This window comes from Monodelphis domestica, chromosome 1, assembly GCF_027887165.1.
Source record: "Monodelphis domestica isolate mMonDom1 chromosome 1, mMonDom1.pri, whole genome shotgun sequence".
Lineage (NCBI taxonomy): Eukaryota > Metazoa > Chordata > Mammalia > Didelphimorphia > Didelphidae > Monodelphis > Monodelphis domestica.
The window spans coordinates 158,986,493-158,999,481 of NC_077227.1; the positions used below are offsets into that span (position 1 = coordinate 158,986,493).

General features: G+C 33.7%; 1 protein-coding gene across 5 annotated transcripts in view; it reads left to right on the forward strand.

The window, feature by feature from the left end:
- MAP2K5 (mitogen-activated protein kinase kinase 5) overlaps positions 1-12,989 on the forward strand; it is a 316,196-nt gene that overhangs the window by 48,140 nt on the left and 255,067 nt on the right. For all 5 annotated transcript variants that reach the window (XM_001376370.3, XM_007479616.2, XM_007479617.2 and 2 more), the window contains one exon: positions 456-523. In XM_001376370.3, the coding sequence (XP_001376407.1) occupies positions 456-523 (68 nt within the window). The remainder of the gene's footprint in view (positions 1-455; positions 524-12,989) is intronic.

Below are 12,989 nucleotides of genomic sequence, written 5' to 3' on the forward strand. Positions count from 1 at the left end.
ATCTGGAAACAGCCAAAAGTCACCTAGAACTACATTTGACAAAGAAGTAGGTGATTAAAATAAACTTTACCATGCTTGGTACAAGACCAAGTGAGACCATAAAAGTTAGAAGATTGCTTTTCTTGTGTGACTTTTGATCTGATTCTGCCTGGAGTTAATTGTGAAGGACAATTGTAAGAAATATAATGTAAATATTCCACACATCACTGTGTAGTCATTTACATGTATGAGGCCACCATATCTAGTATTCCCCATCTACTGTTCAATTGTCCTAATTTCAGCACAAGTTCAAATTTTACCTTGAGTCAAGAACATAGCATTAAGATTTTATTTGATATCAGTTCAAAAGAGAGACTAATTACAACATTCTCAAATGATATTTATAGATATACTTGTTTTTCCTTACAAAATATGACATTTGAAATCTTATCTTTATAATGTTGCTTTTTATTCAGATGAAGATGAGGATGGTGATCGGATTACTGTAAGAAGTGATGAAGAAATGAAGGCTATGTTGTCATATGTAGGTATATTATGCATAAGAACTGTTTTTTTTAAATGTTGATGCAAAATTGACAATGTTGTTCTGGCCTAGTAAGATATAAAAACTAGATAGTATATGGCATTTATCACATTTTCCTATGTTATTTGTAAGGTTTAAAAATTGTACATGAAAGTTAAGGGCATACATAACACTTTTCAAAAGAGTTGTACACTTACTGATCATATCATGAACATTAAGAGTAATGCATCTTAATGACTTTTGCATTAGGTATAGTGCAGACTAAATGGACTATCAATTTTCTGTATTTTTTATGCAGTACTTAAAGTAACGGCTCATTAAAAATGAACCCCTGGGCTCTAAAAAATTTTTAAAAATCTACTTTCAACTGGGGATCTCTTTTACCCTTCCAGCAGACCACAGTCATATTGTAGCTGCAGGCTTAATATAGATACATAATTTAAAGATGTACTTTCTGTTATTTTTATGCCTCACATGCCAGAGAAGGAGAGAGAGAATCTAAGGTTACTTATTGAATAAATGTGACTGACTATATCTAGAAATGACATCCTTTTTGTTTTGAATGTCCCTGAAAATTTGCATTAACATTTGTATTTGACTGAAATGGATAAATAAGATGGATGGATATATTTTTAAAGATCTAGGACTAAATGTTAAAAATTCAACTTTTCTTGGAGAGTCCTAGCAATGCCTGAGCCCTGGTTTGAGATAGCTATTTGTACAGCATGTCTAGTAGAAAGTGAACAGGAATAGGAATTATGATTTTTAGGTTTTATTTATGCCTTAGACTTACCTGAACCTTTGTGTCTCATTTGTCAGTTGAGAATAATTTTTATTACCTCTATATCATGTGTTGTTTTAAAGGATAAGATGAATCACATTATTTTAGAACTTGAAGAGACCTTAGAGAATCATCTTGTCAAACCCCTCATTTTATAGATAAGGAAAAAATGGCCAAATGATTACAGAGTTTGGGCAGTTTAGTAGAGGAGATGAAACTAGAATCCCAGTATGCTGAGTCCTAATCTTTGCTCTTTCTATGATACCAAAACATATGAAAGCACTTCGAAAAATTAAAGGCACTGTACCTAGTAAGGGATGGCCTTTTCACTTAAACTTCTCTCACTGGTCAGTAGTCACATGGTATAATTTTGGTGGAGGGTTAACTAAAAGTACCAGATTGCTTTGTTGTAATACAAATTATAAAACAATAGGAATGATTCCTCTGAAATGTTTATTTTTAGAGTTGGGAAAATGAGAACATGAGAGATGATATAATTAACAGAGTTTTGGAAAACTCAATTTTCCATTCACTTCCCATTAGCTTCAGTGGGAGTCTTCGTTTATTGAGAATTCGACTGGGTTCCTCAGTTTCTTGAAATGCAGAGAATAGAACTGCTTTTTGAAGGTTCTAGCTCTGTTATTGATATACTGAATTAACTATTCTGAAATTAAACATTGTTTTTAAAAATAATGCATAAGGCAACACAAAAAAGAAAGTTGTTTTCTCATACCCAACTTCATTGTTTACATCACTGTTTATCTCTGGTAGAACCACGCAGTTGGACATGTTTTTATAATTCAAAACTGGAAAGATTTGCCTTGTTACTTCATGGCCATTGATTTATATGATCATACTGATTATTTCTGATCATCAGTATTTACTTATAAACTATCTATATTTGTCTAATGCCCAGATTCGGGGATATACCTATTATATATGTTTTGTTATCCTCATTAATGCTTCTTTTTTTAAATTTTATTTGGTCAATTTCAAATATTATTCCTTGGTTACAGAAATCATATTGTATTCCTCACTCCCCTCCACCCTATCCTTCCCCTTGCTGACTCACCATTCCATTGTGTGTGTCTTTGATCAGAACCTATTTCCATGCTGTTGGTGTTAGCACTGGGATGTTCCTTTAGTGTCTATATCCCCCTAATCATATTCCCCTCGACCATATTATCAAGCAGTTGTTTTTCTTCTGTGTTTCTACTCCTACAGTTTGTCCTCTGAATGTGGATAGTGTTCTTTCTCATAGATCCCTCCTGGTTGTTCAAGATCGCTGCATTGCCACTAATGGAGAAGTCCATTACATTCGACTGTACCACAGTGTACCAGTCTCTGTGTACAATGTTCTTCTGGTTCTGCTCCTTTTGCTCTGCATCAATTCCTGGAGGTTGTTCCAGTTCCCATGGAATTCCTCCACTTCATTATTCCTTTGAGCACAATAGTATTCCATCACCAACATATACCACAATTTGTTCAGCCATTCCCCAATTGAAGGGCATCCCCTCTTTTTCCAATTATTTTCCACCACAAAGAGCACAGCTATGACTATTTTTGTACATGTCTTTTTCCTTACTATCTCTTTGAGGTAAAACCCACCAGTGCTATGGCTGGATCAAAGGGCAGACAGTCTTTTAGCACCCTTTGGGCATAGTTCCAAATTGCCCTCCAGAATGGTTAGATCAATTCACAATTCCACTAGCAATGAATTAATGTCCTGACTTTGCCACATCCCCTCCAGTATTCAATACTTTCCTTTGCTGTCATGATAGCCAATCTCCTAGGTGTGACCTCAGAGTTGTTTTGATTTTCATCTCTCTGATTATAAGAGATTTAGAACACTTTTTCATGTGTTTACTAATAGTTTTAATTTCTTTGACTGAAAATTGCCTATTCGTGTCCCTTGCCCATTTATCAATTGGAGAATGACTTGTTTTTGTTTTTGTTTTGTTTTGTTTTGGTTACATTGGTTTGATTTGTACAAAACCTTTTTAATTTGATGTAATCAAAATTATTTATTTTACATTTTGTGACTTTTTCTAAGTCTTCCTGGAGTTTAAAATCTTTCCTTTCCCAAAGGTCTGACATGTATACCATTCTGTGTTCACATAATTTTCTTATAGTTTCCTTCTTTATGTTCAAATCTTTCACCCATTCTGAGTTTATCTTCATGTATGGTGTGAAGTGTTGATCCAATCCAAATCTCTTGCACACTGTCTTCCAATTTTCCCAGCAGTTTTTATCAAATAGTGAATTTTTGTCCCCAAAGCTGGGATCTTTGGGCTTGTCATAGACTGTCTTGCTGAAGTCACTTACCTCTAGTCTATTCCATTGATCCTCCTTTCTGTCTCTTAGCAAGTACCATATTGTTTTGATGACGACTGCTTTATAGTATTGTTTGAGATCTGGTACTGCAAGGCCATTTTTTTTTGTCATTATTTCCCCGGGTATCCTTGATCTTTTGTTCTTCCAAATGAACTTTTTAGGGTTTTTTCTACTTTAGTAAAAAAGTTTTTTGGTAGTTTGATGGGTATGGCACTAAGTAAATAAATAAATTTGGGTAGGATTGTCATTTTTATTATCTTAGCTCATCCTACCTTGAGCAGTTAATATTATTTCCAATTGTTTAATCTAGTTTTAATTGTGTGGAAAGTGTTTTGTAGTTGTGTTCATAGTTCCCGTGTTTGTCTCAGCAGATAGATTCCTAGGTATTTTATGTTGTCTAGGATGATTTTAAATGGAATTTCTCTTTCTAATTTTTGCTGCTGAGATGTGTTGGAGATATATAAAAATGCTCATGACTTATGTGGGTTTATTTTGTATCCTGCAACTTTGTTAAAGTTGTTGATTATTTACACTAACTTTTTAGTTGATTCTCTAGGATTCTTTAAGTAGACCATCATATCATCCGCAAAGAGTGATAGCTTGGTCTCTTCATTGCCAATTTTAATACCTTCAATTTCTTTTTCTTTAATTGCTACTGCTAGTGTTTCTAGTACAATGTTAAATAATAGAAGTGATAATGATAAATAAAATAAAAGTGATAAATAATTCTTGTATCACTCCTGATCTTATTGGAAATGCATCTAGTTTATCCTCATTGCAGATGATGTTGGCTGATGGTTTTAGATAAATACTTTTCCTTCTTTATGTTCCTTCTATTCCTATACTTTCTAGGGTTTTTGATAGGAATGAATGTTGTATTTTGTCAGAGGTTTTTTCTGTGTCTACTGAGATAATCATGTGATTTTTGTTGGTTTACTTGTTGATATGGTCAATTATGTGGATGGTTTTCCTAATATTGAATCATCCTTGCATTCCTGATATAAATCCCACCTGATCATAGTGAATAACCGTTGTGATGAGTTGCTGGACTCTTTTTGCTAGTATCCTATTTAAGATTTTTGCATCTATGTTCATTAAGGAGATTGGTCTATAGTTTTCTTTCTCTGTTTTTGGTCTGCCTGGCTTTAGAATCAGTACCATATTTGTGTTATAAAAGGAATTTGGTAGAACTCTTTCTTTGTTTATTATGTCAAATAGTTTGTATAGTATTGGGATTAGCTGTTCTTTGAACGTTTGATAGAATTTACTTGTGAATCCATCAGGCCCTGGGGATTTTTTCTTAGGGAGTTCTTTGATGGCTTGTTCAATTTCTTTTTCTGATATGGGATTATTTAAGAATTCTATTTCTTCTTCTGTTAATCTAAGTAATTTATATTTTTGTAAATATTCATCCATATCACCTAGATTGCCATATTTATTGCCATATCATTGGCAATAGTTTTTAATGATTGCCTTCAATTTCCTCTTCATTAGAGGTGAGTTCTCCCTTTTCATCTATGATACTGTTAATTTGATTTTCTTCTTTCCTTTTTTTTATTAGATTGACCAGGACTTTGTCTATTTTGTTTGTTTTTTCAAAATACCAGATTCTAGTCTTATTTATTAGTTCAGTAGTTCTTTCACTTTCAATTTTATTAATTTCCCCCCTAATTTTAGGGTCTCTAATTTAGTTTTCTTCTGGGCATTTTTAATGTGTTTGCTTTCAAGTTTTTTTATTTGCATTTCCAATTCATTGACCTCTGCCCTCCCTAATTTGTTAATACATGAACCAAAGCATTTAAAATTTCTCCTGAGTACTGCTTTGTCTGCATCCCATAGATTTTGAAAGATGTATCATCATTGTCATTTTCTTCAATGAAATTATTAATTGTTTTTGTATGATTTGTTCTCTAACTGATTTTGGAGAATCATATTATTTAATTTCCAAATAATTTTTGATTTGGCTCTCCATGTACCCTTACTGATCATTATTTTTATTGCGTTATGATCTGAAAAGGTTGCATTTATCATTTCTGCTTTTCTGCATTTGTTAGCCATGTTTTTATGCCCTAGTACATGGTCAGTCTTTGTGAATGTACCATTTGCTGCTGAAAAGAAGGTGTATTCCTTTTTGTCCCTATTTATTTTTCTCCATATATCTATTAACTCTAATTTTTCTAAAATTTGATTCACATCTTTTACCTCTTTCTTATTTATTTTTTTATTTGATTATTCTTAGTTTGATAGTGGTAGTTTCAGGTCTCCCACTAGTATAGTTTTACTGTCTGTTTCCTCCTTCATTTCCACTAGTTTCTTCTTCAGAAATTTGGATGCTATACCATTTGGTGCATACATGTTGATTATTGATATTTCCTCATTGTCTATACTCCCTTTTATCAGTATGTATTTGCCTTCCCTATCACTTTTAATCTGATCTATTTTTACTTTGGCTTTGTCAGATATCATGATTGCAATTCCTGCCTTCTTTATATCAGTTGAGGCCCAATAGACCTTGTTCCAACCGTTAATTCTAACCTTGTGAATATATACCTTCCTCAGGTGTGTTTTTTGTAGACAACATATGGTAGGATTTTGGATTCTAATCCACTCTCCTATTTGTTTTCTTTTTATGGGTGTGTTCATCCCATTCACGTTCAAAGTTATGATTGTCACTTGTGTATTCCCCAGCATTTTGATATCCTCTCCTAGTTCTGTCCTTTCTTCTTTTGTTATAACCTTTTAAACCAGTAGTTTACTTTTAATCAGTCCCCCTGATCTCCTCCCTCAACATGCTTCCCTTTCTTGCCCCTCCCTTTTTGTTACCTTCTTGTTTTTTTAGGGTCTGTTAAGTTTCCTCCCCCCTCTCTTTGCCTCCATTTTTGTACTTCCTCCTCTCTACCCCCTTAGTTTTCCCTCCTCACTTTCCCTGTAGGATAAGATAGAATTCAAGACTCCAATGGATCTAGATGCTCTTCCTTCTCAGAATTGATTTCATTGTGAGTAAGGTTTAGATATTACCTATTAGCACTCTCTTCCTTTCTTTATAAGAGTATTCTTCCCCTCCCCTTCCCATGTGTATCTTTGTGTGATAAAGATTATCCTATTTATTTTATTTCTTCAAGTATGTCTTGGTGCCCTCTTCAATTACTCCCCTCCCTTTTTTCTTTTTTTCCCTCTATCATCTTATAGCCCTTAATGTCCCAGAGTCTTCCTGTGAATGATTCTTCTAATTGCTATAATATTGAACATAATTTTTGAGAGTTACAAATAATATTTTCCCCATATATTAATATATATAATTTGATCTAATTGTAGCCCTTAAAGAAGACAGTTTGAATTTAAAAAATCATTTTCCCCCTTTTCCCTCTCTTTCTTATTTACCTTTTCATGTTTCTCTTGATCTTTGTGTTTAGACATCAAACTTTCCATTTAGTTCTGGTTTTTTCTTTACAAATACTTGGAAATCTTCTATTTTGTTGAATGCCCATACTTTCTCCTGGAAGTGTATAGTCAGTTTTTATGGATAGGTGATCCTTGGTTGAAGACCTAATTCTTTTGCCTTTCTGAATATCATGTTTCAGGCCTTGTGTTCCTTTAGTGTGGAAGCTGCCAGGTCTTGTGTGATCCTGGTTGTTGATCCTTGGTATCTGAATTGTTTCTTTTTGGCTTCCTGTAGAATTTTCTCCTTAGCTGGAAAGCTCTGGAATTTGGCAATTACATTCCTGGGAGTTGTCTTTTGAGGATTTAGTGTAGAGGGTATTCTATGAACTCTTTCAGTGTCTATTTTTCCATCTTGTTCAAGAACATCAGGGCAGTTTTCCTGGATGATTTCTTGTAGTATGATGTCAAGATTTCTGTTTATTTCTGGATTTTCACGTAGACCAATGATTCTCAAATTCTCTCTCCTTGCTCTGTTTTCCTGATCTGTCATCTTGTCAGTGAGATATTTTATGTTTTCTTCTATTTTGTCAGTCTTTTGACTTTTCTTTATTAATTCTTGTTGTTTTGCAAGATCATTATCTTCCAGTTGCCTAATTCTGTTCATTAAAGACTGGTTTTCTTTTTCAGTTTGGTCTATCCTGCTTTTCATGGCTTCTAGCTATTTCTCCAGTTGGAAGTTCTTGTACTTTAAACTGTTATTTTCTCTTTGAACTATTTCTCACTTTTCTTACTAGAAGGCTTCCATCTTTTTGATAAGGTCCAATTTAAATTCTTCAAGAGGTTGTGGACAATTTCCATTTTTTGGATTGTTTTGGGTTCATTTGAATTTTCTCCTGTATTTCCTCTGTAGCTGGAGTTTTTCCTCCATAAAAATTTTCTAGGGTTAACCCCATCTTGTTTTTGTTTGTTTGTTTGTTTGTTTGTTTGTTTTGGTAGAGAGAGGTTTTATCTCCTGGGCACAATTTGCTGTCACTGTGGAGGTTTTTCCTTCCCTTTTTAGTCAGAAATCTGAATGAGATGGGAAGGCTCCCTGTGTATGGTGTTAAGGAGCAAGGCTTTTTGCCTGAGGGAAGCTCTTGAATCTCTGAAGCTTTTGCTATTTGCTGCCCTTCTCTGTGTTATCTTCCTGGGAGCACCCACGGTCTGCGCTCTTCAGCCTGCTGAGGTTTCAGGTGTTGCTGCTCTCTGGGGTAGGTCTTTGGTAGTCTTAGTCAGCTCCGAAGGACCTAGAGGTGCTTCTCACTCGCTGATTCTGGTGCACGCTGGCTCCATAGGTAGGGTGGGGAATGGTAGATCAGCTTGCATTTTGAGGGGAGCTTTTCACCCCCTTATAGTTTGGAAATGCCCAAATCCCACATGCCTTCAATTCTGTGCCCTACTGTAGAGTCCTTTTGTTTTCATGAATTTTTTGTTTGTTTGTTTGTTTGTTTGTTTTTTGGTCTTTTGATGTAGTCTATATCAGTGCATGCTGAGGAGAGGAAGAGTCTTGCTTCTTGACTGCTGCCATGTTTATCCAGAAGTTCCCTCAGGGCTTACTTGTTTAGCTTCTTGATTTTAGGTTCTAATTATTCATTGTTTTAGAATAACATTTAGAATAACATTAGGCACATGCTGTTATCTAGATTCTTGAAGGTAGTTGAACTCTAATGAGTAACAAATCTTATCTTTCCTAAGGAGGACATTCTTCTTTTAGGGAATATAAAGAGATTTTTTTTCCCTTTTGTGATTCTCAATGAAAGTGTAAAGACATAGTTTGACTCTTTTTCTTCTATCCAAATACCCTTTCTTTAATTTGGAGAAAAAATTCAAATATTTAACAAAACTTGGAAAGCAAAAATCTTTACCTTTATTAGAGAGCATAATTAATTTTTCATTTGGTTTAACCTGTTATTTGTTCAGGTGTTAGGATTTCCATTGAGTGATTTCAGTGGTAGTTGTTTTGAACTCTAAACAGAGATGGATTAGGGAAAATAGTGGCCATGGCTATACCATAGCCACATAGTAACTGGCACTGAGATTTATTATTTAATGCTATATATGTGCACCAATATGCTTTTATGGCAAGAATTGAAGTGATAAGATAAAAGAATTATTGACACTTTTAACAATTATTTTTAGATACAGTTTTTATGCATTTTCTTAAATTTATTATATGTTTTTAAAAACCATCATAAAACTCTGTAATTATTTTTACTCTTAAGTTCTTTGACCTTCATATCCACTGTTAATGAAGGTCAATGAAAGAATTATAACAATAATCATTCACATTTAAGTAGTGCTGTAAGGAATACAAAGCAACCCTGGGAAGCATGCCGTGCAAATGTTATTATCCCCAGTCTTCTTAATTGGAAGTTAAGGAAATTACCCAGATTAACATAGCTAGTGTTAGAACTAATATAAGAACTCTGGTCTTCTCCTTCTAAGACTAGTGATCTTTCTGCTCCATTCCATTATGAACAGTAGATCACTTTCATTTGGCAAAGTCATAGTTGAACCCAGTAGTAATGTGGTATAGTGGAAAGTATATAGGGCATAGACTTAAAAGAGCTGCCATTCAGGACCCATTTCTCCTCTTTATTGAATGAGGCTGTGGGCTAGTCAATCCTCATTGATCTTACATTTCCTAATGTATAATATGAGGGCAATAATTCTTATATGACACAAATCATAAGTTTGTTGTGTGGAAAGGACTTTATAAGCTGAAAATTGCTACACAGATGTAAATCACTATTACTGACTCAAGAGGTTAGGAATTGGTTTGGCATAGACTTCATAACAGAGGAGAAAATGTTTTACATTTTTGGAGACTTGAACAGTATCCTACACTTGTTTAAATGAAAACATTTTCTGGCTGCAGGCCAGTACAAACATACATTTTTCGGTAAACAGAAAATGTTGCCTTTTTAATTGAAAACTTATCAATTATTTAAGTTGCTAGCAGCATTAGGCTATTAATTTTATGCATGCTATGATAATAGTGTACTGTACTATTTGATCCATGTGAACACAAAATATTATATTGTCTTATGGTTTTGTCATGAAAATGGGTTGTTGTATAATGTTAAATAATAACCATCATATTAAACCAAAGTCTGTTATCACACATTAGTATCACTTTATGTAAGTTATTTAGAATTTGTTTTGTTTTCATCATTAGATATATTTTTAAGAGATAATGAGAAGGAAACAAAGCTATAATAAATTGTCTTTTAAGAAAATGTAAAGTAATTTTGTCTCCAAGGAGATATTTAATATATTGAAAGAATTCAGCAGCCAAGTGTTATTACAGCACTATTGTGATAGCTATGTGCGTTTTGTTATGAGTTTGTGTTAATCAACAATCTGTTTTTATAGCGTAGTTTCTTGTAAGTTACTGTTGTTAGAATATTCCACTACTGGGATCATGGCTTTTCCTCTGACACTATTGCATCTTTTTAATTCCTCCATAAAGTATTTTTTAATTAGAATTTGAAATGCTTTATTAGAAAAAAGTTATATAGACCCTAAATATTCTGAAAACTAAATACCTGATCATTGCTAATTATTTAAGGAGCACAGTTAATTATTCCTTTAATGTAGTTTTTAATTTGTTTTGTTTTGCTTTTCCCTTTTCTTCTGTAATCCTTAACACAATAGCTTTTCTGCTCTCATCTTTTTTTTTTTAACATTTGAACAATAATGGCTTTCTTTTCATTATGTGTGTGTCAATATACCTTTGGTTATTTTGTTGGTTTATCATCAATATTGTCCATCATTTTGGTATAAGATTAGAAAGGGTAAGATATTTTAGTATTAATCTAGGTTTTCAGGTATTTCATTAAGTATTGAGATACCCAACTGTATACTTTGTTCTTTTGTATTTTGGTTCACATTCTGTTATTGTCAGTGTTGTGTCAGATGAAGGATTTATTTTGTTTGGTTTTGTTTTTGGGAAATGTGTGGGAATGGAGCAACAGAATTAGCTAGAGGAATCCAAGCATTGTCCACATTCTGCTTCCTGTTATGACCAGTGTAGTGTTTCAGAAGAAGGTGAAATTAATCTCTTTAGTGTACTTTGCCCCATAGCTTCCTTGACATTTTAAAGATTTGGATTTGATTAGCTTTCATCTCATTTTAACATGACAGGATATGTATGCATATATGAATATTCATATTTTCACATATATGTAAGGGTGTATGTATATGTATACATATAAAATATGTATAAGTATAACTGATTTTAGTAGATAAAAGTGAATTACTTTCAAGTAATAAGAATATTACAGCTTGGAAAAGGCCTTTGAGATCTGATCTGTCACTTTCACTTATAACCAGAGCTGTTAAAAACCCACCCCAAATAGCTTTAACCGATTATATTTGGCCTATATCTCCTTAATCCTAGTTCAGGATTCTTTCTACTTTTTCTATATAAAAGCAGAGAAGTTGATAGTCCAGAGACTTACTATATTAAGACATTTCCTTTGATCTGTTTAATAACCTTCTGTCACCTTTGCAATTTCCATTTGGCTGGATCTTTTGGCTTTGTTAAGGATAACAAGGTTAGGAGCATTTGTTTTAGGCGGTGTAGACCTGTTTCTTATTTATCTGTAAATGGTAACTCTTAGTTAATGAAGTCTGTTAGCCCTAACCATCATATTGGAAAACATGGTGGTCCAGCCAGGTGGTGAGGAGGAAATGATGTGTTGTTGTCTTCCTGAGACCCACCTCTTCCTGTGATGAAGTGGTGAGGGAGGAGTTCAGGTCTCTGATTCCACTTCTTGTGTGCCTGTTTTCCAATCAGAGATTTTTCAGGGGAGGAACTAGATGATGACAGCAGAAGGGATATGTTGACTTGCATGACAGGAAGTTGCTTTCTTTTCTGCCCCAGACTAGTTGCTTAGTTTAATGTCCCTTATGCCCAGCATTCTTGCCTAGTTTCTAGCACTTTTTTGGCAATTGTTCAGACAATAAGGAGTCCATTGGCTAGTTAGAAATCTTGAGTAACCTATGAATGAATTAACTTAAATTTAATATAAACAGCCTCCAGAGAATTTCATTTGTTACATAGATAGGGAGAAGCTGAAGTCAGGAGATTCTGAATTGTTAGTGTTACAGCCAAAATTTAGGTCGAGATCTTAATTTTCCATTATGCCATGTCAAACTGAAGTCCAAATCCATTGATTCTTACACTCTACCTCATTACTACTGGATAAGGTAGTGGACAAAAATTCCATTATAGTTTTTTTTTTTCTTAAAGAGAGAAAGGTGCCAGTTCTGTGTAATTCATTCTGGTAATATTAACCAGGGGAGGTAAAGACCCTTTCTTATGCTTCTCTGACAATTACAGAGACTGTTAAAAGAAGTGAAAAAGTGAAAATGAAGGAAATTAGTAAAGTGACTTGAAATTTTTCTTTATCAGCAACAATAGCAATACCCAACTTTTATAAACAATATTAGCTAAGTGTCTTATACCAGTTTATCCTTGACAAAGGACTTTTTATGTTGCTCATTTGAGAAAAGAATAATCTACTGGAAGACACTTACAAATACACGGGACATGATCCTAGGCAAGCACAATAGCCTTTTTTTCCAGAAAAAAAAAATTAATTCCCTTAGTGTCAACTTGCCATCTTTACAAATGTAAAGAATTATTTTTCTACCAGGAATTACTTCCAGTGGCATTAAACAGAAGAGTTACTATAGGGACCTCTTTTATGGAATTGTGTCAGGGAAACTCAAGAAGGTGCTAAGCATTCATTGGCAGTTTATATGGATATCCCAGGATGATATTCAGGGCAAATTTCATAGCAAATAATGAAGATATTTACTACACATTACTAAAAAAGAGGTTTCAAATTATGGAATTACCCTAAAAGGGCTAGAACTCAGTAAATTAACATCCTAGGAAAAGTTGATGGATCTGGGAAAAAA